The sequence below is a fragment of the Cynocephalus volans genome, chromosome 8 (assembly GCF_027409185.1).
Source record: "Cynocephalus volans isolate mCynVol1 chromosome 8, mCynVol1.pri, whole genome shotgun sequence".
Classification (NCBI taxonomy): Eukaryota; Metazoa; Chordata; class Mammalia; order Dermoptera; family Cynocephalidae; genus Cynocephalus; species Cynocephalus volans.
In genome coordinates this window covers 118,054,632-118,075,681 of record NC_084467.1, presented here as the reverse complement: position 1 = coordinate 118,075,681, position 21,050 = coordinate 118,054,632, and the positions used below count along the sequence as shown (strand labels likewise).

Below are 21,050 nucleotides of genomic sequence, written 5' to 3'. Positions count from 1 at the left end.
AATGAAGCAGAGGAAGATGAATAGTGGTAGTACCTAGCCCAAGTTTGCAGTGAATGATTGGCCTTTTTTGATCTGTATCCATGGTACCCAAACTTTGTGGCATATTGTAGTCACTTGACAATCTTTAAAAAATACTGATGCCTGGCTCCCACCCCCATACGTTCTGATTTAATAGGTATGGGGTGCAACTTAAGCGTTGAGATTTTTTTTTAAAGCTCCACATGTGATTCTGAAGTACAGAAAAGTTGGAGAGTCATTACTCTTTGTTGTCATTACCACTCCCAACAGATATTTGTCATAATTTTGACTTGGAGACAGCAGTTAGACAGTTTTCCTTTATCTCTTCAGCTGGTGAGAAGGGAGGAAAAAATCTGTACTTGGATCTCAGTCTACAGGGAGACAAAAGGAAGAGTGCCAATCTTGTGGCTAGTGCAGAATTGGCCGTACAGGTTGGAACTCCTGTTTTTTTTTTTTTTTAATTAATTTCAGAGAGTGGAGCTTTGTTATTCTGAGCCCTGGTAGCACAGTTCAGTTGCTTCTTATAGGCCATTGTGGCATGTACCTCCATCAGTCTCAGATCAACTGAGACTCAAGATACGTTGACAAGGTACTAATGAAGTACACATACCAAGGATAATCTTAGGGCATTGGACAGTGCTGCCTAGGAGTGGGCCAGAGTTGGGGCGATTCAGGTTGGGACAGGTAAGAAATTAGTGAAGCCTATCATTGCCTGATGGGGTATAGACCAATGAGACTCAGGCTGTTGATAAGGGACTGTGGCTGGCTGGTTAGCTCAGTTGGTTAGAACGCTGCCTTGTAACAAGGTCAAGGGTTTGGATCCCCGTTCCGGCCAGCTGCCAAAACAAACAAAAAAACCACACAACAACATGAGTGAACTGTGAAGATAAGGGACTGCAGACTCCTCTGCCCTGTGGAACTCTGGGACAATATAAATAGTCTCTGGGACTGGTGTGATTCTTATATCTATTATACATGCATAATTTCTTGATGTGTTTTGTGAAAATGAAAGGAATTGTTTGGCTCTCAGTTGATTTAGTTTGTGATCTAAATTCCCTGTAAATACGTATGGGCCTGATACCAACCTTCATGTAGTTTGTTTCCTCATTTATCATTTCAGTAAAAGGTGTCAATTTCTATGGCCCCAAGAGTGAGTTTGTGGTGAGCGGTAGTGACTGCGGGCACATCTTCCTCTGGGAGAAGTCATCCTGCCAGATCATTCAGTTCATGGAGGGGGACAAGGAAGGCGTGGTGAGTATGGTGTGCGGAGCTGGCTGGCTCCCTAGTCTCTCCTGTCGTTAAGGTAGGTTTTAGCAGAACCACTGAATTCTCACTATGACCGTGTGATACCATGTTTTAGAGGTCCAAGCAGCTAAATTAAAAGGCAGTATAGCCTGGGGGTGCTGAGGTTTTAATGGGATATTTTCTCCTTTTTCCTGTCTTCTGTCCCTTTAAGGCATGGTTTATTGAGAAGAGAGAGGGATCTTAGGGAAGAGCATCTGGCCTGAGTGATATAACTTATGTCTAGGTATGGACCACTTCCAAAAGAAAAAGCTTTAGAGTTCACGGCACACCCTCCTGCACAATGCTAAAGATGTCTCCATGTCTCATCCTTTATGTAAGCTAAGTGGTGATCTTGAATGGATCCTTAGATCAATAAATAAAAGCTATAAAGAGCATTTTTTTTTGACAATTGGGAAAATCAGAGTATGTTTTATACATTAGATAACGTGGTATTCAATATTAAATTTATTTAATGTGGTAATGGTTCTATTTATGTAGAATATCAACCTTATACTTAGGAGATACATGTTGAAGTATTTAGAAGTGAAGTGTCATGCTTACATTCAGCTGGATACGAGCACACAGTGTATATGTGTGTATATATAGGGAGAAAGCAAATGTGGCAAAAAAAATTTTTTTTTTTTTTAATAGTGGCTTAGCGGCATGCTGTATAACCCATGATCGATTATATCATGGTCTGCCTGTCCTTTGAGTTCTGCAGACAACCTCTGTGGGGATAGGGCATAGAAGCAGAGTGAGGATTGAGTTAGGGAGTAAAGAGTAGTTAGCTCTTAAGATGTATCTAGTTAACCACATCATCTTTTTTTTCTTTTTTTGAGTCATAGAGTTAGGAAAGAGTTCAATAGCTTTCTGTTGTGAGGTTTTTAGACCATAGACGATAGGAAAGAGACAGTTTGGAAGACTATATTGTACTGATTACCCAAGATAGTCTGGTTACCCTGGGCCTCTAAGGAATGACTGAGACAGCTTGGTCTCTTTTGTTTTTCATTCCTTCTGAGCTTTGGGGAACTTCCAAGAGCCCAGCCATCTCTTAATGAGGTTTATCCGGAGAGTGGTTTTAGAATGGCTCCTTGCAAACAGGATCCCATTCCTTCTTGTATTTTTCTTACCCGTTATGGGGGTATTTCAGATTTTCTTCGGGTTTCCTCTAAATATTGGGGACCTAGGACCAATAGAGATTCAGGGCTTCTATGGTCTGAATGCAAGTGGAGAGGAGTCTTAGAAGTTCAAAGTGTGTCTCCCTCTTCCCTGCTTAATTTCCTACTCTTCCATAGGTCCCCCTCTATCATCTGCAGTGAAGAAATCCAAAACTCTGGAGTCCTAATTTCAGAATTCTGCAGTAGGCATGTAGTCAGAAAGAAGTCGAAAGGGGCTGGTGAATCCTTTCTTGATCATAAACTATTGTCTTGCATTCTGTTCCAGAGAGATGCAGGGCTGAATGCCCTTTCCCAGGCCAGCATTTGTCCGTTCTCCAAAAGCACTCTGCAGGCCAGGTTGCTTTCAGCTCAGCCAAACCAGGGTTTGATGAGCAATTGAGATGCTCATGTGGGGAGGGTATCTACTTGGGATGGGTGGGCCCTAGGCCTGAGTTTTAGTGGTCCTAAGAGTGAGAGACTAGAACAAGACATAGAGAGACTACTCCCTGCAATGAGTTTCCTTACTTGTGCTTGCCTCTGTGTAAGCTGAATGATCCATGTGGTCCTCACTTGACTCCCTGTTTTTTTTTTTTTTTTTTTTTTTGTCCTAACCTTCCAGCAATGGGGATCACCAGGCACCAGCCTCCATGTAAACTTATAGTAGTTCTGTATCATTAAGCAGAATGTTAGAAACAGAAGCGATCTTAGAAGTTATTGTCCACCTTGCCCAGGTCTCCTGACTCTGTTTTTGGGTCCTTTGTTCCCATTCAGCTTCACAGGAACAAGGGTGGGGGATGATTTCAAAGGACAGCTCCTTAGTCTCCCAAGAGCACTTTGATGCTTCATCCCATTCCCTGCATTCCTCCAGCCCAGTCATCTAAGGCCAGAGCTCTTTTCTCTGCTCAGGCATTATTGACAGGATAAGTCCTGACATTCAGACAGGTCTGGTGAAGTGACCAGGTACCCTGGCCCAGAAGTTCTCTGTCGGCTCCCCCTGCAGGCTCCAACTCAGGTACTGTATGTAATTTATTCTCTTGTTCCTTTTGCCATTGGCTTTGTCCTTAAAGTTCGAAGGAATTGTTCCCCTGTACTTTTTTATTTTGCTGACTCGTTCAAGCAGAGCTAGCTTAGAGTACAGATGTGTAGCAAGAGCTTATCAGGAGATGGATGAATGAGTTCAGGTTTGTATGTGTAAGTTGTCACATTTATCTTTTGATAATATTTCCAGGCAGTGGAGTTTGTTTCTGGTGCTTCCTCATGCTCTAAATGAACTGCCTAAAAATGCCCCAATACAAACTTTGTTATGAGTCAATAAGTGAAATAGGGGAAGAGGAAAAAAAAATGGGTTTTCTATTTTACTCTTAGGCTCAGACTTCAATCTTTTCTGAGCATTTGTTTGTTTATTTGTAAAATGGAAGTCAAAGAAGGTTGGAAGTCTGTAGGTTAGCTTTATTTTCCATATTTTCCATGCCTGCCCCTGGCTTCTCATCTCTCTCTGCGTGTGCAGGCAAGGCAGGGGAGGTTGGTCTAGAGAGAACTAGAAGAGGCTTTTTGCTAACGGTTGTTTTCTTGGACTGTAGGGCAGCTGCAAGGCAGGGTGCCTTTCTTTTCTGACTAAAAGCCCAAAAATGCTTTAGCAGCTTGATCTGAAGCTAGTTTTTCTGGTGGGGATGGGAACTGCCCTGCCCTGCCTGGGAACCTCAAGTTTTCATGTCAGACAGCAGGGGGCATGAGTGCTTTGAAACAGAAGGAAGCTGCCTAAGCCAGAAGGCCTGCATGCCATAGTTCATTTCTCCTTTTCAGTGAATGTACCTGGAGGGAGCAGAGATTGAGGCTGTGGGGGCCTGAGGAAGTTGCCTTGTTGCACTGTGCTGCCCTATAGCTGAGCTTATATTATCTTCTCAGGGCAGGTAGCAGGATGCTGTCCCCTGGGATGTACAGGGTTCCCACCAGACATGAGCTGCCATTCTCTCTGCCCCAACCCCACCCGAAGCTCAGCCTCTTCTTCTCACCCTGTACCTTCCTTTATTTCTAGTAAACAGTGCCAAGTAAATGTAATTGTTCTCTGACTCTTCTCTGGGGGATCAGTGGCAGCTACTGCTTTCTTCATTTTTAAAAATTTATTTGCCACTTGGTGAAAGCCACTGGTTTTTTCCAGCTTCAGGCAAGTTGGAGCTTTGGAACCTGGAGTGAATGAGGTCATGTGGATCTCACTGCCTTCTTGTGAATCGAGCAGTAAGCTTGGCCAGTCACTCACCCATCCCCAGGGCTGTGTCTGGGGATGAAGCCACCACTGACCTATCCATAGGAAAGGATATAGATAGGCCTGGTCTTATACCCAGTCTATGTCTGGTGTTTCCTCTACCCTCCGGGCCCTTTGGCCTAGGCTCAGGATGGCTGGGCTGGCCTTTCCAACAGCTGCCTCAGCCCTGATGAGGGCAGTTGTTTGGCTCGAGGTGAGTGGTAGTTTTTAAACCCTACTCCCACACACCTCTGAACCTGTGCTTTCCTTTTCTCCTGACCAGGTAAACTGTCTTGAGCCCCACCCTCACCTGCCTGTTCTAGCAACCAGTGGCCTAGACCATGATGTGAAGATCTGGGCACCCACTGCTGAAGCTTCCACTGAGCTGACAGGGTTAAAGGATGTAAGTGGCTGACCGCAGTTCTTTTCTTTCTACTTATCCACATACTGTTATGATTCTTCATTATTATAGAAAGGAGTAACCTGCTGCCCAGTCACTGCTGTAACACCCTCTCCCACATTCCTGTCACTGCCACTGTAGGAACAGTCTTGCTCCAAGAGGCAGCTTTGAAGTGCCTCTGGTTGGTAGTAGCATGAGGGTAGGGAGCATCTTCAGGAAGAATTATTTTTTTATTTTTTATTTTTTTTGACCAGTAAGGGGATTGCAAACCTTGGCATGGTGTGGTCTGCACTGTGCTCAGCCAGTGAGCGCACCGGCCATCCCTATATAGGATCCAAACCCGCAGCCTCCGCGCTCCCAGCGTCGCACTCTCCCGAGTGAGCCACGGGGCCAGCCCAGAATTATTCTATTTTAAAGCCTCTCACCTTCTTAGTGGCTACACCTGAGGTATCCTTTCCTAATCTAATCTAGTTCCACTTCAGCTTAAGGGCTCCCAAGGGAAGCTTTATTGGGATAGAACATCAGCCTTCTTGATCAGGTCCAGGGTCCCTATTCATTGCTGTCCCCCAACCCCAACCTTTTTGTGTTCCAGGTGATTAAGAAGAACAAGCGGGAGCGGGATGAAGATAGCTTGCACCACACTGACTTGTTCGATAGCCACATGCTCTGGTTCCTCATGCATCACCTGAGACAGAGACGCCATCACCGGGTAAGCTGGGGTGGAAGTGAGCTCCCAAGGGCAGTGACCCTCTCATAAGTGCTAAAAAAATTTCCAGTGCTCACTTCCTCACTACTTTAAGGAGGGACAAGGTGGTGTTGGGCTGGGTTTCTTAGTCCATTGTCCCCTATACCCATCTGAGCCCTGGTGTACCCTTGGAGGAGCCACCAGCAGAAAGGGGTGGTGTCTGCTCTTGTTCTCGGACATCATACATGCATGGTTTTATCTTCATAAAGGCAAAGGCAGGAGGGTGGGGAAGAAGTTGAGAAGAAATAATAAATCTCAAGGTGATCCTTCTGTTTTTCCTTTTGTGACAGAAGAGGCCTAGGGCAATGGTTGGCAAAGTGGCAGTTGGCCTGCTGCCAGTTTTGGTAAATAAAATCTTCCTGGAATGCAGCCACACCCATTCTATGTATTGTCTGTGGCTGCTTTGATGCTATAGTGGCAGAGTTGAATAGTTGCGACAGATACCATATGGCTTACAAATCTAAAATATTTACTCTCTGGTCCTTTAAGAAAAATTCTGCTGATCCCTGGCCTAGAGCATCTCAGTTATAGCTAGGACCTAACATGCTTGTCCTTGTTCCATCCAGGAAAGTTACTAACAGGCCTTTCCCATCCCACAGCGCTGGCGAGAACCTGGGGTTGGGGCCACAGACGCGGACTCTGATGAGTCTCCCAGCAGCTCAGACACATCGGATGAGGAGGAGGGCCCCGACCGGGTGCAGTGCATGCCATCCTGAGGCTTCATACCTGGAAGGGGTGGGCTCGGGCTGCCAACCCGATCCTTCCTGGGCAACCCTTTCCTGTCCCAGGCCTTTACATTCAGCAGAAACGCACTTTGGACTTTTTGCTTTAGATAAAAGAAAGACATCCCAGGAGAAGGACAAACCAGAGGGGAACGAACCAACAGAAAGTACCTAGGAGTGGGAATTGAACCCTGAAATGGGGTTCCGTGGAGAGGTGCATAGGACTCAGCAGAAATGGCCTCTCCCCAAAGCTTTTTTTGGCAGGGGTGGAGAGGGGAGCCTTTTTGTTAACTGGTTTAGGATAGGGAATGGGGTTTCTTTTTCCTTTAATCTCCCTTGTTTCTTCAATAGGGGGTGGGATAGGGGTAACAAATGGCTGTTCAGTACCAAGGGGCCAGAGTGGGGTGTAGGAATGCCACTCTGTCTTTGGTTTAGGTTTTTGACCTTTTTCCCTTGGTTTTCTAAAGTCTCTGACAGTTTTTTTGTTTTTGTTCTTTTTTTTGCCCTGAGCAACCCCACCTCAAGATTCCGTTTTTCTGAGAAGTCCTTAGAGCCCCTAACCATCCTACACTCTTCACTTTTTTTTCCCCACCTTGTTCATTCTCTGTACTTATCACAGTGTTTTGCACTTGATTATGTATCCTTCAGTCTCTTCTCTTCATCTCATCACACCCTAAACAGGTCTGGTGAGGGAGGTTGGGGAGAGGTGGAAGGAGGAGCAGAGGTGGAAGAGGTATAGGAAGGATTTTACCTCTTCTGTTTTTTTTTTTAAGTTGTTTGGCGGCAATCTCCCTGTCCTTATCACTGTTAGAGGCCTAATTTTATATCTATGAATATATTAAAAAGCAAGTCAGACTTGGATGTATCAAGTTAAAATTATTGTCAAAGTTTAAATACCTATATATTCTCTATGAATGCAATAAAGGGACTTGAAGACTGAGTAAGAGTAATGATGTGGAGGTGACACCTGGGGTCAGCTTACTCTCTGTGTATGGCCATTAGAGATTGGGGGTTATCCCTTACAGTTTAGGAAGCTCGAGAATGGAAAGATCTGAGCTCTGCCCTTTCCTGCTTCCCTACCTTGATGTGTGGGTTGTGAAAAACAGGAGATAACTCACAACTCTTTGCCTCAGATCTCCTACCTCTACTTAAGTTTTGTGGGAGTTCCCAGGATGCCTCTTCTAACCAGAAGCTGGCCTGTTTTTAAGATTTGTCCAAACTGTGACTTCAGGAAGGGTGACGCCACTGCAGACTCTCACTCCTGGTACTATGTATGACAGAAGTGTCTGTCTGTGTCTGTCTCTCTCTCTAGCTGCTTGATCTTTTAAGCCATCCCCCTCCACAACAGCTTCCTTCCTAATGGAAGAATGAAGGGAAAACTTGCTGGGTTCAACTTTATACTTTGTTCACCTCTTGGTATCTTGGGATTGAGGGACAAGTCAGTAATCTAAGGATTGATTATGGTGGCTGGGGCCTGGACACCTGTCATATCACTTGTCACTGAGTATGAAAGTCCCAATTGAATTCTTGTTAATTGCTTTTGCTGCTGTTTCTTTGCCCCAGTTTCCACAAGATCCAATCAGGAATTCTGCATCCTGGGACAGTCAAATTCCACTAAATAGGCCAGGAAGGAGAGGAAGAGTGAGAGGATGATATTCCCAGACACTCCTTCCTCCTGGCCCTTTTCCTAGCAGCTCTCAGACCAGATGTTAGCTGCTGCACTTCCTCCCTGAGGTAGGGAATGTGTGGTGACCAAGTGGTCTGTGTTCCTATTGCTAGTAGGATAATGAGGTGGGCTAAAAACCATGCACTCTGAAATTTGTTATATTTTCTCTCAGTAAAGCTTTTTTTTCCTGACTGCTGCTCTGTGTGGTATGTGGTCCATTCATTCATGATGGCTTGTTTTTGCTCCTTCCAATGTAGGTGCCCATGTTAACAATTTTAGGAAGTCCAGTCTAGGTTCCAGTTGGAGACTATTGTAAGTGGAATAGGCTCTATTTAGCTTAGTGATACTTAGGAGGTGGGGGTGGGGTGGGGGGTACTATTTGGGTTGTTTTCTCAGCCCTTATTCCAGGCTGCAGTGATGGATGTGGGGATACTCCCCCTTTCTTCCTGGTTATTCAAAAGCTCCAAAGTCTTAGTCACTCATAGAAATTCTAGAATCAAGCAGGTACAGTACAATCATTCACCTTTATTCCAGGGTTAGAACAAGGCCGTGCATACTGCAGACAGAGGAGCGCACAGGATAGGGGCAATCTCACAGTAGTACAAGGGGTGGGGAGGGCAGGTTAGTCTTTTTAGATTATTTTGCCTTACAGAGAAACTACTAGAGTTGCTGAAAATAACCCTGTCTTTCTCCTTCCATTTCCTCCGAAAAGAAGGCTCTTTATTCCCTCTCTCTCCCTTACTGTCATATATCCCTAACAGAGGGACAGTTTATGCTCATGTCTCCCTGACCAACCAATTCTACAAGTATCTCTGTGTTCTTAAGGGAGAAGCCAGACAGGGCTGGGGAGACTTGGGAATGTCCTTTAAGGCAAAACCATGGAGTCCTCAAGGTGTGTCTGTTAAGGCAGGTGTCTGCAGCAGTGGCCAGAGGGGACAGGCTGGGCTGGGCTAGGAGTCAGGGATGCTCTCTACAGTCTGGCTTCTTCCATCTTCTGACAGCCAGCGCTCCCTTCCCACTAAAGTTTTGTTTCCACATCATAAAAGCTCTTAACTTCAACTTTCCCTAAATAGTCTCTGAGATTGCATGTGATTTTAATGTTTTTGGGTTTTTTTTAAAGGCTTTCTTTTTTGTTTGGACTATGTAGCAATTTGACTCTGCCAATCCCTTCACTGTGGCATTCCCCTCCCACCACAGCTCTGGCCTAGACAGTAAGTTAATGCTAGACACCACAAAAAAGGGCAGACATGGCAGTGTGGGTTTAATATACATATATGTAGAATATATATGTACACACAGTTAGCACGGTCGGGGTGGGGAAGGGCATCTTGGGACAGACAGGAGGCTGGGGTCACTCACTGTACTCTAGTGATTTGGCTAGGAGGCAACAACAAAGTCAAGGGGCCAGGATATCAAGTGAGAAGGGTTACCAAGTTCCCTCCTGATTGAATTGGGGTGGGGAGTCAGTGCAAAGAAAAACACTGTAGTTAACATCTCTTCTTTCTGGCTTTCTTTACCAAGGAGAGAGGGAAGGTTGCCTGTAGTAACCACTTTGGGATCCTTTAGGTGGGCGCAGGATTGGGGTTAAAACCTAAGGATATCATTCCCCAACCTCCCTAGATTCAGGGTCAGTGTATGCAACAGTCCGAGTAGGAATAAAGAAGTGGAAAAGGGGACCTCCCCTCTCTCTGCCATAATCTCCATCTCAGGCTCAGTGGTGCATGTTCCCAGCATAATCTCTCTGGAGCAAAAGTGGACAGGGGCATCTAATGCTGGCTGCACCATGGGGTTGGATCTTTCGGACCGGGAAAGGATCCAGTGGGCTTCTCTCATTAGATCCCTGGCTCCTACCCATCCTAGGCCCATGAGAGGGGAGCAAGAAGGGACCTGCTGGCACCCAGGCCCTCCAACCTGAGGAACAGCAAGAAACAACTCTTCAGCCAGTCCAGTACGGGGAATAAACTCTGAACTCTGGCTTTTGTTTGACCTTTCCAGGTTGGGGTTGGGTAGCCTCTTCACCTCCCCTCCTCCCTACTGCTTTTCCTCAGGTCCACCTACCTCTCCCATACCTCACCCCTACCTAAGCTCTTCAATGTAGGAAAATGCAGGTCCGTTCTGCTTCCACACCTTAAAGATGTGCGGGAAGAGTGGAGGAAAGGGATGTAGGAAGAATGTGCCAATTTCTATTTGCATAGAAATAGCCCCCACCTACCCCTAGAGAGGTGAAACTAAGCCCCCTCTCCTAGCCTCTGACCCCCATCCCCTCACAAGGAGGAGGAACTAGATGAGCTAGACATATAGACAGACAGCCAGAGCGTGCGCACACGCACACACACGCGCACAATAAGGGGGTTAGGACCAGGTTAGTAAATGAGTAGATGGGGGGGGGTTGCTCTTGCCCCCTCCCCTAGAGTATCGGGGAAGGGAGTGGTCCGATGAAGGTCCAACCTTCCTCCTCTTCCTCCCCCTTGCTCAGGCCTTCTTCGGTGGGGGAGCCAATTTGATGATCTCTTCCTCAGAGGGCTGCCGGATAATGTCTGGGGGCAAAAAGGGATGTGTCCAGGGATGGAAATTTTGGGAGACTCCAAGCAGGCCCACTGAGCATCAACCTCCATTCAGAATTCAAGGACTGGTTGAGCATTCATCATCTGAATATCCAAAATCCGAAATGCTCCAATGAACATTTCCTTTGAGTATCATGTTGGCGCTCAAAACGTTTTGGATTTTGGATTTTTGGATTAGGGATGCTCAACCTGTACTCCAAGGATAATCAGTGGGCAGGGGCAGGGGTGCACCTATGTTAAAGGCATGGCCTCTTACCTTTGTACTTCTTGGCACTGGGGATACGGGTTAGCTTGGTGTCCAGCTCATCCTCCTCAGAGATCTTCAGCACACGGGTTCTGTAGTCAACCACCATAGTGAGTAGGTCAGGACGGCGGGAGATCTCAAAGATGTGCTCAATGTAGGAGAGGTTATCTGGATGAAGGCAGGAGAATGAGGGTCAGAACTAGGCTGTAGAGGTCAGCTTCCCCTACTCCACCAGACCAGTGTTCAGTATAGAAGACTATTCCCAGGAAGGGCAGAGAAGTTTCTAGATTATGGGTTTAGAATGAGAGATTTAGGTTAGACACCAGGTCTCATATTGATAGAGGGGACAATAGAAATATTAATTTACCTTCTAAATACCCCATACCCACACTATTCGTTTCCAACTTTTCCTCCAAGTAAGTCAGGAAGAATTTCCTGACAACACATGTGGGACTGGAGAGGTGAAATCTCTAGACAACGCAGGAGAGATTCTGGGCCCAGTGAGAAAGGTATTCTGAATGAGAGAAGGCATGGACATGACAAAAAGCTTGATCTCCATGGCTTGGCCAGTTCTAGGAGGTTACAGATGACCTTCTTCCCTGTCTCCTCTCCTCTGGTCATTGCAATAGTCTGACTGTAACATGTCCTCCTTCAGCCTCTCTCCCTTCTATCCACATTACAGTCAGAATGGTATATCTGAAGGGCCCTGAGGTCAGTCACTTCACCTATCATATACCCTGTCACTCAAGGCCTTCTAAAACACATTCTAAACTTACCTTCCCAGCCACTTCTAAACATACACTTCATTCATCCCTGTCAAGCCAAGCAGGACTCCTTGCTTTTCCAAACACACCAGATACTCTCGCACCTCTGTAACTGTCTTCCTCTGCCTAGAATGCCTGCCTTTGAATTCTGCCTTAGGAATCCCACTCATCTTCCGGGGCCATCTTATACACCAATTCCTCCCTAAAGCCCCCAGGTGTGTGGGATTGCTTTAATCCATAACATCCCTGCCACCCCCACCCCCTCGCCCTCCCCCAGCAGTAGTCTCTAAAAGTGGATAAGAAAATGTTAGAAGCTGTGGTTTTATTTTAAATTTTACCACTTTTAAATTCTGTTTTTATGTTCTATTACATATGTGATATTAGCACAGGAGTATCTGAATAACACTTTTAATGGTCAAAGTGGCACAATGAAAAATGTATAAATGTTGAAAATGGTTCAAAGAAAAATGTCTAAAGCACCCTATTTTCTCTTAGAGCCTCGCTCTTGTTCGGCCTTGTCATAGAAGGGGTTCTTCTTCTACAACATAAGAGCTTTGAGCTCATCTCTATTTGTTGAACGAACTGAGCTGGAAAGGCCAGTGGCAGGAGCCTTCGCTGCCCTCCCCACCTTTGTCCAGCTTGTTGTGGCTCTCCAGAAAGCTAAACCAGGCACTGCCGGTAGTGATCTCCTCGCTCTTCTCACTGGGGATGTCCTCCTTGCAGGCAGACTTGAGCTGTTCCAGATCTTCAAGGGTGATGTTGTTGGTCAGGTCCTGGAGGAGGGTCCCGTACTCAGCCATGACTGGGTTGGGAGGCAACAGAGGGAGAGGAGGCCGAGGTTAAGGTACAGGTTCTGAGTTACTCACTGGCGCTACCTACCTCCCACTCTGCCTTATCAGGCGCATGCCTAGAACATGGAGGTTGGGGGTGGGGGTGGGCAGGAATGGAGGGAGAAAAGGAAGACCTAGGGGAGGTGGGGAGGATAGACAGGAAGAAACACGTAAGCTTGAAGCCGAGAGTGACAAGTCATACCTCCTTCCCCCCACCATCTTTTTCTTCTTTTTTCCCCCCTCTCTAACAGTAACCCTGGCAACAGCTCCCCTGACTGAGGAGGCAGTTACCATAGCAACCTGCTCCCGACTTTCTCACCCGCTGTCTCCAAGTTCCCCCCACCCCAGAATTGCCCCACCCACCTGCCACCCCTCCCCCTGCCAGGGGGGAAAAAAAAAGAGACACTGAAAAACAACGACCAGAGAGGCTTGCTGTGGCAGTGAGAACCTGAAAAGAAGGAGCTGTAGGGGTTGGCTGGAGTGTGTTCTAGCTTCCATTCTTCCCCAGAAGCAAAGGGGTCTCTCACTTCAACTCCCTACCACCCCACTAATGACTCATTTTGGATGGATGCCTAGTTACTTCGTCTGATGGTTCCCTGCCACCACCACCACCCCCCCCCCCGCCCCTCCGCCATGCTTAGCCTTGTATTCAGTCATTAGGGCTAGGGGTTGGGGGAAGCAATGGGTCACCCCCACCTTTATGGAACCATTTTCTCTCTTGGTGGTTACCAGGCCCCCACTAAGCCCTCTCTCCTAGCCTTTGTGCTGTGCCTGCAGCCCCCACGCCCAAGAATACCAAGCGGCTGGCTCTGGCTTCTTGCCCAGTTCCCAGGCTGGCTGGGTGGTGGGGGGAGGGGAGTTTAGATGTGGCTTTGGGAGAGTCAGGCAGGAAGGGGGCTGCCACCTCTTCTTGCATCCATATCCTGCTGGCACTAGCTTCAGCATGTGCCATGGTGCTGGGCAAGGCCATATCTTATCTAGGCCTTCTCACCATCCCTCTTTCATGTTCTTTAGGTGGAAGGTAGAGAACATTCAGGGCCTTCCTTCCATTAAGTAGGAACTGTGGCTAAGACGGGAAGAAACAAGGTTGGACCTTAGAATGAACTTTCTGGATCTGATAAAATGTGAAACTGTAGTGGTGAGTTCCAAAAGGGGACTTGACGGTCTACAGCAAATAATTACTACTTTTGTAATCAGAAAAGTAAAGCATTAGAAAAGGTAAATCATGTCATAAACAGTCAACAGCAAGACCAAGGGGTGAGTAAGGAGCTAAAATACCTTGTTTCTGACAGGCTGCCCACAAATCACCACAACATTGCGCTGGGAATGTGGTAGATCAGAGGGGACTGGTTGACACACCCCCATTTTCCTTGCCTCTGGCCTTTGCTGCAGGGGAACTGAGGCAGAGAGGGATGGCCATCACAAAATAAGAGGTGCAGACCTAGAAGTCTCCATTCCCAGTCCCCTACTTGGGCCAGAATAAACAAGCCTCGATCGGTGGCAGGCACCATGACACAGACAATTGGCCCGACAGCAGGGCTAGCACAACCCCCACAGAACACAGGCACTCATAGGCACTCTCAGTTGCACACCCAGGTGCAACCAGACAGAAGGGCCCAGCGGTGGCCCTGCCAGGCTGGGCCAGGAACAATGCTCTCTGACTGTCAGCACCAGGAACCGTCTCAGCCTTCAAATCTAGGTCATAGCAGCAGGCTCTGGAGCCCAACCCCCTCTCCACTGATAATCTGAGGACAGAAAAGGGAGGGAGGGAGGGAAGAGTGATGGGGAGGGGGCCCAGATGGGGATAAAAATGGGGGGGGGCAGGTGAGAGCTGGAAGGAAAGGGCAGTATAGGAAGGAGACAAGACAACACTACCCCAGTGGAGGAGATCTTGGGGCCAAGCCTTCACCTGGAAAAGGGAGCAGAACTGCCTTGCTTTCACATGGAAGAAGAGTTTCTAAATACGAGAGATCCTGTGGGAGGAAAGTGTGTGTGTGTGTGTGTGTGTGTGTGTGTGTGTGTGTGTGTGTGTGTGTGTGTGTGTGTGTGTGTGTGTGTGTGTGTGTGTGTGTGTGTGTGTGTGTGTGTGTGTGTGTGTGTGTGTGTGTGTGTGGAAAGTGTGTGTGTGTGTCTGTCTCTTGGGAGGAGTTGAGATCTAAAACACAGACCTATAGGGTAGGTGGGTGGGAAGGGATTAATGTGTGTAACACACTCACCCACAAAAGCTGGGGGCAAGGGGTAGGAGCTTTCTGAGAGTGAAACAGATACATTGAGGCCCCTAAGAGAAATGGGAGTGGGAATGTTAAAGTGGAAGGGTTGGAATGGATGGCCAGGATCCTATGGATGCTGATCCCTGGCTGTAGATACTGGTGTGTGGAGGAGGCAGTGGCTGGACTCTGTTTGTTTGGATGTTTCCGTAATAGACATGTATATGCCAACATTGGATGTGTGGCTGTGGGTACACTGGCTGTGACTGTTACGTGTGTCTGTGTGTGTTTGTATGTCTGAACCATTCAAGAGTATGTGTAAGAAGGTATATAACCACAGGCTTACACCAGAAGGGTGTGGGGAGCCTACAGAATGAAGGAGGAGAGCTGGGGTTGAGAGAGGGAAAGAGACTGAGGCTGCAAATGAAGAATCCTGGGGGTGTGGGGGGGGGAAGGGAGCACACAGTCCACAAGAAGGCTGTAGCCTTAGCTCAGCTGTTACCATAGTAACCTTAGTTCTGTGTCCTGTGTCCCCCCCATCAGGAGGACAATGATACCACTGGATGGGAGGGGTATGGGGAGTGGTAAGAAGAGACAGAAAAGATAGGTTTAAGGTCCCCTGAGGAAGTAAGGAAAAGCAGCCCGGTTGCCTCCCTCCCTGGAGAGATCTCATTTGCCCAGGTCTGGGTGTGGCATCAGGGGCAAGGGCAGGATACTTTGGGGGAATTTACAGGGCATGGGGAGGTAGACTCCCCTTTCATGGCTCATAAGTCTTACTGACATGGCTCTCAAGTCTCAACTATTGTCCCTGGGCTGATCTAGCCAATGGTAGGGCTTGGCAGAGCTTGACTCCTTCATCCTGCATGTCACTTTCCTCACCACAGATACAAAATTCCTTAGGACCTGTGGAGAAGTCTTCTGCCCTCCTGGCTCTGAAAAATCCTGATCTGTGGAGCAGTTCAGAGGGCTGCCCAGGGATCACCGGGCAGCCTGGGCGGAGGCCATTCTTGGGACAGGATACCAGAGCAGGAACCGGGAACCGGAGCTGAGGCTGCCAGGAAGTCAGTCCCCTTTCCTCCCAGCTCATTCTGTGCTCTGTTCACCGCTTCCTCACACCTTCCTTCCTTCCTCCCTCTCCTTCCAAGCTGGCCCCAGGCAGAGCCCTGACAAAGGTCAAACCGTCTGAGGATGCTGGGGAAGAGGGGAAGGAGGTAAGGATCATTATATACTGACCTTCTAGGGTAGGAATTGGGAGGATGACAGGTGGGTGCTCCATGGGCACTGGGGGAAGAAGCAGACCCTGGGGTGCTTTGAGAAGCCTGGCAAAATAGTATAACCACCTGTGCAGGAGGTAGCAGCACCAAAAGAATTTCTGTGCACTTTGACATTAATTTATTGTAGATTGTCCCTTATCCCTAGCATTTGGTTCCAAATCCTCAGTAAATTCAACAAGTGAGAAGGAAGCCTGAGGATTAGGAGCTACTGCCCCTCCCTCCTTCACATCTGCTGCAGCTGCCTAAGGCTGACGGGAGGGGCTATCCCACACAGCTGCAAGGACCTGGAGATCCCTTTAATAGGCAGGAGGGGGCTGCCTGGAGTTGGGGGAAGAAATAAAGGAGAGGCAGAGGGGTGGGAAGGGAGAGAGTAGAGTTCCAGCTACCCTATTTTAAATTATATCAGGGGCCCAAATCCATGCAGTCTGGTAGTTTATTTCCTTTTTAATATCATATTCAATTGATTTCTTCTCTAAGCTTCTACCCAGCTTCGGGGAGGACGGGCATCTTTATTCCTGTAATGAAGAAGAGGGGTTCTGAGGCTCCAGGGTCAGCCTGAGAGTAAGAGGAAAGAACACCTGGGCCCCAAAATGTTCAGCCCAAGAAGCAAAATGGGTTACTGCTGGGCATGGGGACAGGGGCTAAGCCTTCAGCCCTTAGTCTTAGAGAAGAAGGGCCAGACCCAAGATAGGGGCATCAAGAGATACCTGGCACGGTAACATGCAGGGCAGAGGAGGGCTGCCGGGTGGTGAAGAGGGATATGAATGTGACTCTCCCTAGCTGATCTGTCTTCACTCATCTGGTTGTGGTGACTCCCAGCTTCTGTGTCTGTCTCTCCTGTCTCTCTGTCTCTTCCTTATCCATTTCCTCTCTCCCTAGTCTTTCAGTCTCTCTTTTCCTCCTGTCCTTTCGATGGGCTTTCATCCCTTCTAGCTTTTCCTATTCATTCATCCCACTTAGTGGTACCCACAAATACTTAGGACTCCTGGATCTGTGACTCGGTGTCCTCATCTGAATACTGAGAGCTACTATTATGAAGGGGTGAGCATCCCTACTGTAAAAGGTAGACCAAGTTTGGTGGGACAGGCCTGGAGATCCAGTGGCTGCCTGCCTACTGGCTGGTGGAGATGTCCATCATAACATTGTTCATGAGGATTTGATGTGCTGTGTGATTCTGTGATCTTCTTCCTCATGCATAATGCATGTGCACATGATGGGCACAGGTGTCACAGAAGTGAGGAAGTAGGCAATCAGGGAAGGCAGCAGCCAAGGGCCTGGCTGTCAATTTCCCCAACAGAGTGTTTAACCACAAAGGGAAGAGCAATTAAAGCTAATCACTCTGACAGCCTGGAGGCCAGATACATAGAGAAACATGGCACACCACATTCAGCATGTTCCCTTAACTCCCTGTGACCTCACCACCATCCTGCTTTCATCTTCCCTAACTACTGAGCCTCATTAGTCCACTCTCCAGTACTCCTCTGACCATCTGTCTCTCACTTCCTTGCTTTCCCTGGTTCCTTGACTTTAGGTCTGTCCCTCTCTGGCTCTCTGTCCCTTTATGCTGTCTCCTTTTCACACACATTCCTCTCATTCTCTCTCTCTCTGACTTGGGCTCCATCCTTGTCTGACTCATACTCATTCTTTTTCTTCCACCCCCTCCTCCATCCCTTGGCCACTCTGATGCCCAGAAACTAGCCACTCCCAGCACCCAAAGCTCTAACTGAACCCAGCAACAGAGGCTACCAGAAGCCCCTACCCTTTCTCTCACCCAGCTAAGAGCGCCAGGCTCTTTAGCCTCAAGATCCTGTCTCCTTGTCCTAGAATAGTGAAACCAGATTCTCTCCCATCTTTTCCTACTGTTTTAAAGAAGAGTGATCTGAAGCCAGGGCTGGAAAAAGCTGTCCAGAAAATCAGGGTGGACTTGGGGACAGAGGCCCCTTCTGTCCACTCAAGCTGTCCTGTTAGACTGATTGATGTCTTGGAGCCCATAGTCCAAGAGACTCCACATGGGAGGCAGTGGAGGTGTGGTGGGCGGTTGGATGCGTAGTACAGGGACGTTTGTGATTTGGTGTGTGCGACACGATGTGTGTAAGAGTCACATGGGTGTGTGTCATTGTGTGTGCTGGCAAGTCTCTTATAGGTGTGCGTGTGTCTCTGTCAGTTTTGAGACAGGTTATATGAAATTAATTAGGGGTTTTACGTCAGATACATCACTCCTCTACACCCCCGGCGACTTCCTCCTTCCCTCCGGACAAGCTTTGGCCCATCCCACCTCTTCCCTCAGGTGCAGTGGGCTGGGGATGAGGGCACATGGTGCCAGCGGCCGGCTGCCCGCAGAACTGAGGCAGGGCTTGGCCTAGAGACCGCCAGCGGAGGCGAGTCCGAAGCCACAGCGGGGAGAGAGGGGCGGGAGCTGGCCCGGCCGAGCCGGCTGGGCGGGAAGCAGGCTGCATCCTAATCCCCAGGCCCGGGTCCGAATCCCAAACTGCCGTTCAGCGTGGAATGGGCGGCCGAAGCCACGCCGCCTCCAGCACTCCCTAGGCGCTCGGGACGCACCGACAGAGACGGACCCCGTGCGGCCTGACACAGAGTGGACCCGTCCGGGGTCTCCACGCTCTCCCGTCTGGCCCTGGTGTCCGGGATCGTCGTCGCCCCTCCAAGCCCAGACCCCAAATCTTCCCCCACCCCGCGACACGTCTCCTCTCCGCCCTTCTCACCGCCTCCGGAGCTGAGCGCTCAGGGCGCGGGCACTCCCGGGTCCCCGGTTCCTGAGCAGCGTCCGGAGCCTCCTCCTCGGCTCCCGCCGCCGCTGCTTCTGCCGACGCCGCCGCCGCCGCCGCCGCCTCTTCCGCCCGCGGAGCCGGAGCGGGAGCCCAGCACCGCCTCACCCCACCCGGCTGGCCGGTGATGTCAGAGCCGGGGAGGGGCGGGGGGCGGGGAGGGGTAGGGAGGCAGGAGGGGGCGGGGACCGAGGGGCTGGGGTTCTGGAAGGCTCCTAGGACGGGGGACAGAATGGGGCGGAGGGCCAGTGTTAGGGACGGTGTTTCTTCCCCTTAAACTGCGAAACAATTCTCAAATTTAATTCTTTACCGATGGGACACCCTCCTCCCCTTTTGACCTTTGGATGACCCGGGTGGCTAGGACCCCTGGAATGCACAGAGTTCGTTTGGGCTTAGGGGTTTGGAAGACCTTTGGGTTCTCTTAGCTGCTTGCGCTGGTATTTGGAAAAACCTCTTTCCCTTTCTTATGGGTCAGGGAAGCAGTAGTAAATGACACCAGACTTATCCACCGGGGTCAGGGGCAGGCGGCAGCAAGAAGACCTTTACTTGTCCTGAAGCCTTGGATCTTCTCTTTCCAGTGTGACGCCAGCGTGCCCCTTTGTGTTCCTGTCACTTTTCCCAAATTTACCCCCCTTCTCGACTTCCCCCCACCATGATGTAATTTTATTTTCTGAGGAGAAAAAGAGCAGCAGTGAGCTCAGCATGCAAATATAGACAACCTGCACAGCCACACTTCGCTCTCTCCTAGTTCTGCCCCTCTGCCCAGGCCCAGCGTGGCGGCTCTCACTTCCCCTCCACCCCAGGGACTTTCCTCCCCCAGATTCTCAGCCAGACTGAAAGAGGGAAGGAAGAATTGGAGAAGCATCTCCAGCCTAAGGGGTCTCGCTTCAATTTTGGCAGAGTCTGGCTATGGGAAGAGATCTAATCACCCTCCGTGTCTGGGCCATCTCACCTCCGTTCCAGCTTGGTAGGGACTCCCCTGGAAGCCTCAGATGAGCCCCTCTGTTCCTGGTTCTACACTGCCCCTAGAAGAGGCTCGGGCTCCTACTGCTTCGGGTTTCACAGCTCTTCTCTTTGCCATTCTTCTCCCCAGCATGCCCTGCCACTGCCCCTTTGACAGTAACACACCCTCATAATTTGCCTTTGTATATATATATAACATTTGCTCTGTGTTGTAGGGCTAAAACCCCTTTTGGTGACCCTTCTTTGAGACTCAGAGAAACTATATGACTTATCTACAGTCATGTAGCTTCTAAGTGAAAGGCTCATTTCTCCTGGAGGCAACAAGGCACAGGGGACTTGGGCTTCATGCTAGCTCCACTCCTTCCTTGGGCAAGTTATGCCTGTGAGCCTCAGTGTCCTCTCAGGTAAGATGGAGATGCCAGTACCTATTTTATAGGGCTCTTCTGAGATTCAAAAATAGTAAATCTCTAGGGATTGGCATAGATACATGGGTGCTTAAAAAAATAGGAGCTATTACTTAGTCCAGGGTCTTCCACTGACCTATGCTAGATAGTAATTTTGTTATGTATTAGCCTAGTGCCCATACTACTTATTAAACATTTATTAAATGGGTACAAGTTGGATGAATACATGGTTTTTACTCTCTACACTCCTGTCATCTTCTCTAGGGACACTTCCTGGATTTGTCTGTGAAAGGAAACTCCTCTAACCTTAGGCCTCATCTTTCCACACTTAGAAATCAAGTCTCCCAGCAACACCTTTACATCTGATGCATGGAAGATATATAATGTCTATTATTTTATGGTCTTGTTCAGTTGCTTGGTCCTCCCACTCCCCGACTCCTTTATGCTTACCCCAGCCTGGGCCTATCCTGCAGAGATTGTGGGTCCGTCCTGCCAAAAACTCCAGCAGGTGCAGGTCTGGGGGATCTCCACTGTACAAAACTCAACATCTCCTCTCCATTCCCATGACTACCACTTGTACTCCACCACCATGTACTACCAGCTTCACTCCAATTATTATAACAGCCTCTGATTATGAGTTAGGGTCTTTGCCTCTAGCATCTGCATCATCTTTCCTCCCCATATCCATCCTTTTCATTGCTACCAGAGTAAATTTTGCCTGTCCTACCCAGCTCACAGGATTAAATTCAAACACCTCTGCAACCCAGCCCCATTATGCTTACC

The 21,050-nt window shown here is 48.7% G+C and overlaps 2 protein-coding genes across 7 annotated transcripts in view; one reads left to right on the top strand and one right to left on the bottom strand.

The window, feature by feature from the left end:
- Positions 1-8,430, top strand: part of DCAF8 (DDB1 and CUL4 associated factor 8) — a 41,762-nt gene extending 33,332 nt beyond the window's left edge. For all 6 annotated transcript variants that reach the window (XM_063105545.1, XM_063105541.1, XM_063105542.1 and 3 more), the window contains 4 exons: positions 1,139-1,269; positions 4,985-5,104; positions 5,694-5,810; positions 6,446-8,430. In XM_063105545.1, coding sequence (XP_062961615.1) covers positions 1,139-1,269; positions 4,985-5,104; positions 5,694-5,810; positions 6,446-6,562 — 485 coding nt within the window. In that variant the 3' untranslated portion in view covers positions 6,563-8,430. The remainder of the gene's footprint in view (positions 1-1,138; positions 1,270-4,984; positions 5,105-5,693; positions 5,811-6,445) is intronic.
- Positions 8,431-8,739: 309 nt separating this feature from the next.
- On the bottom strand, positions 8,740-18,992 carry PEA15 (proliferation and apoptosis adaptor protein 15). The gene is made up of 4 exons (XM_063106499.1): positions 18,838-18,992; positions 12,435-12,608; positions 11,055-11,210; positions 8,740-10,771 (listed from the first exon to the last, which is right to left on the bottom strand). The coding sequence occupies exons 2-4, from the start codon at positions 12,604-12,606 to the stop codon at positions 10,707-10,709; spliced, it is 393 nt and encodes a 130-aa protein (XP_062962569.1). The 5' UTR covers positions 12,607-12,608; positions 18,838-18,992; the 3' UTR covers positions 8,740-10,706.
- Between the last annotated feature and the right edge of the window lie 2,058 nt (positions 18,993-21,050).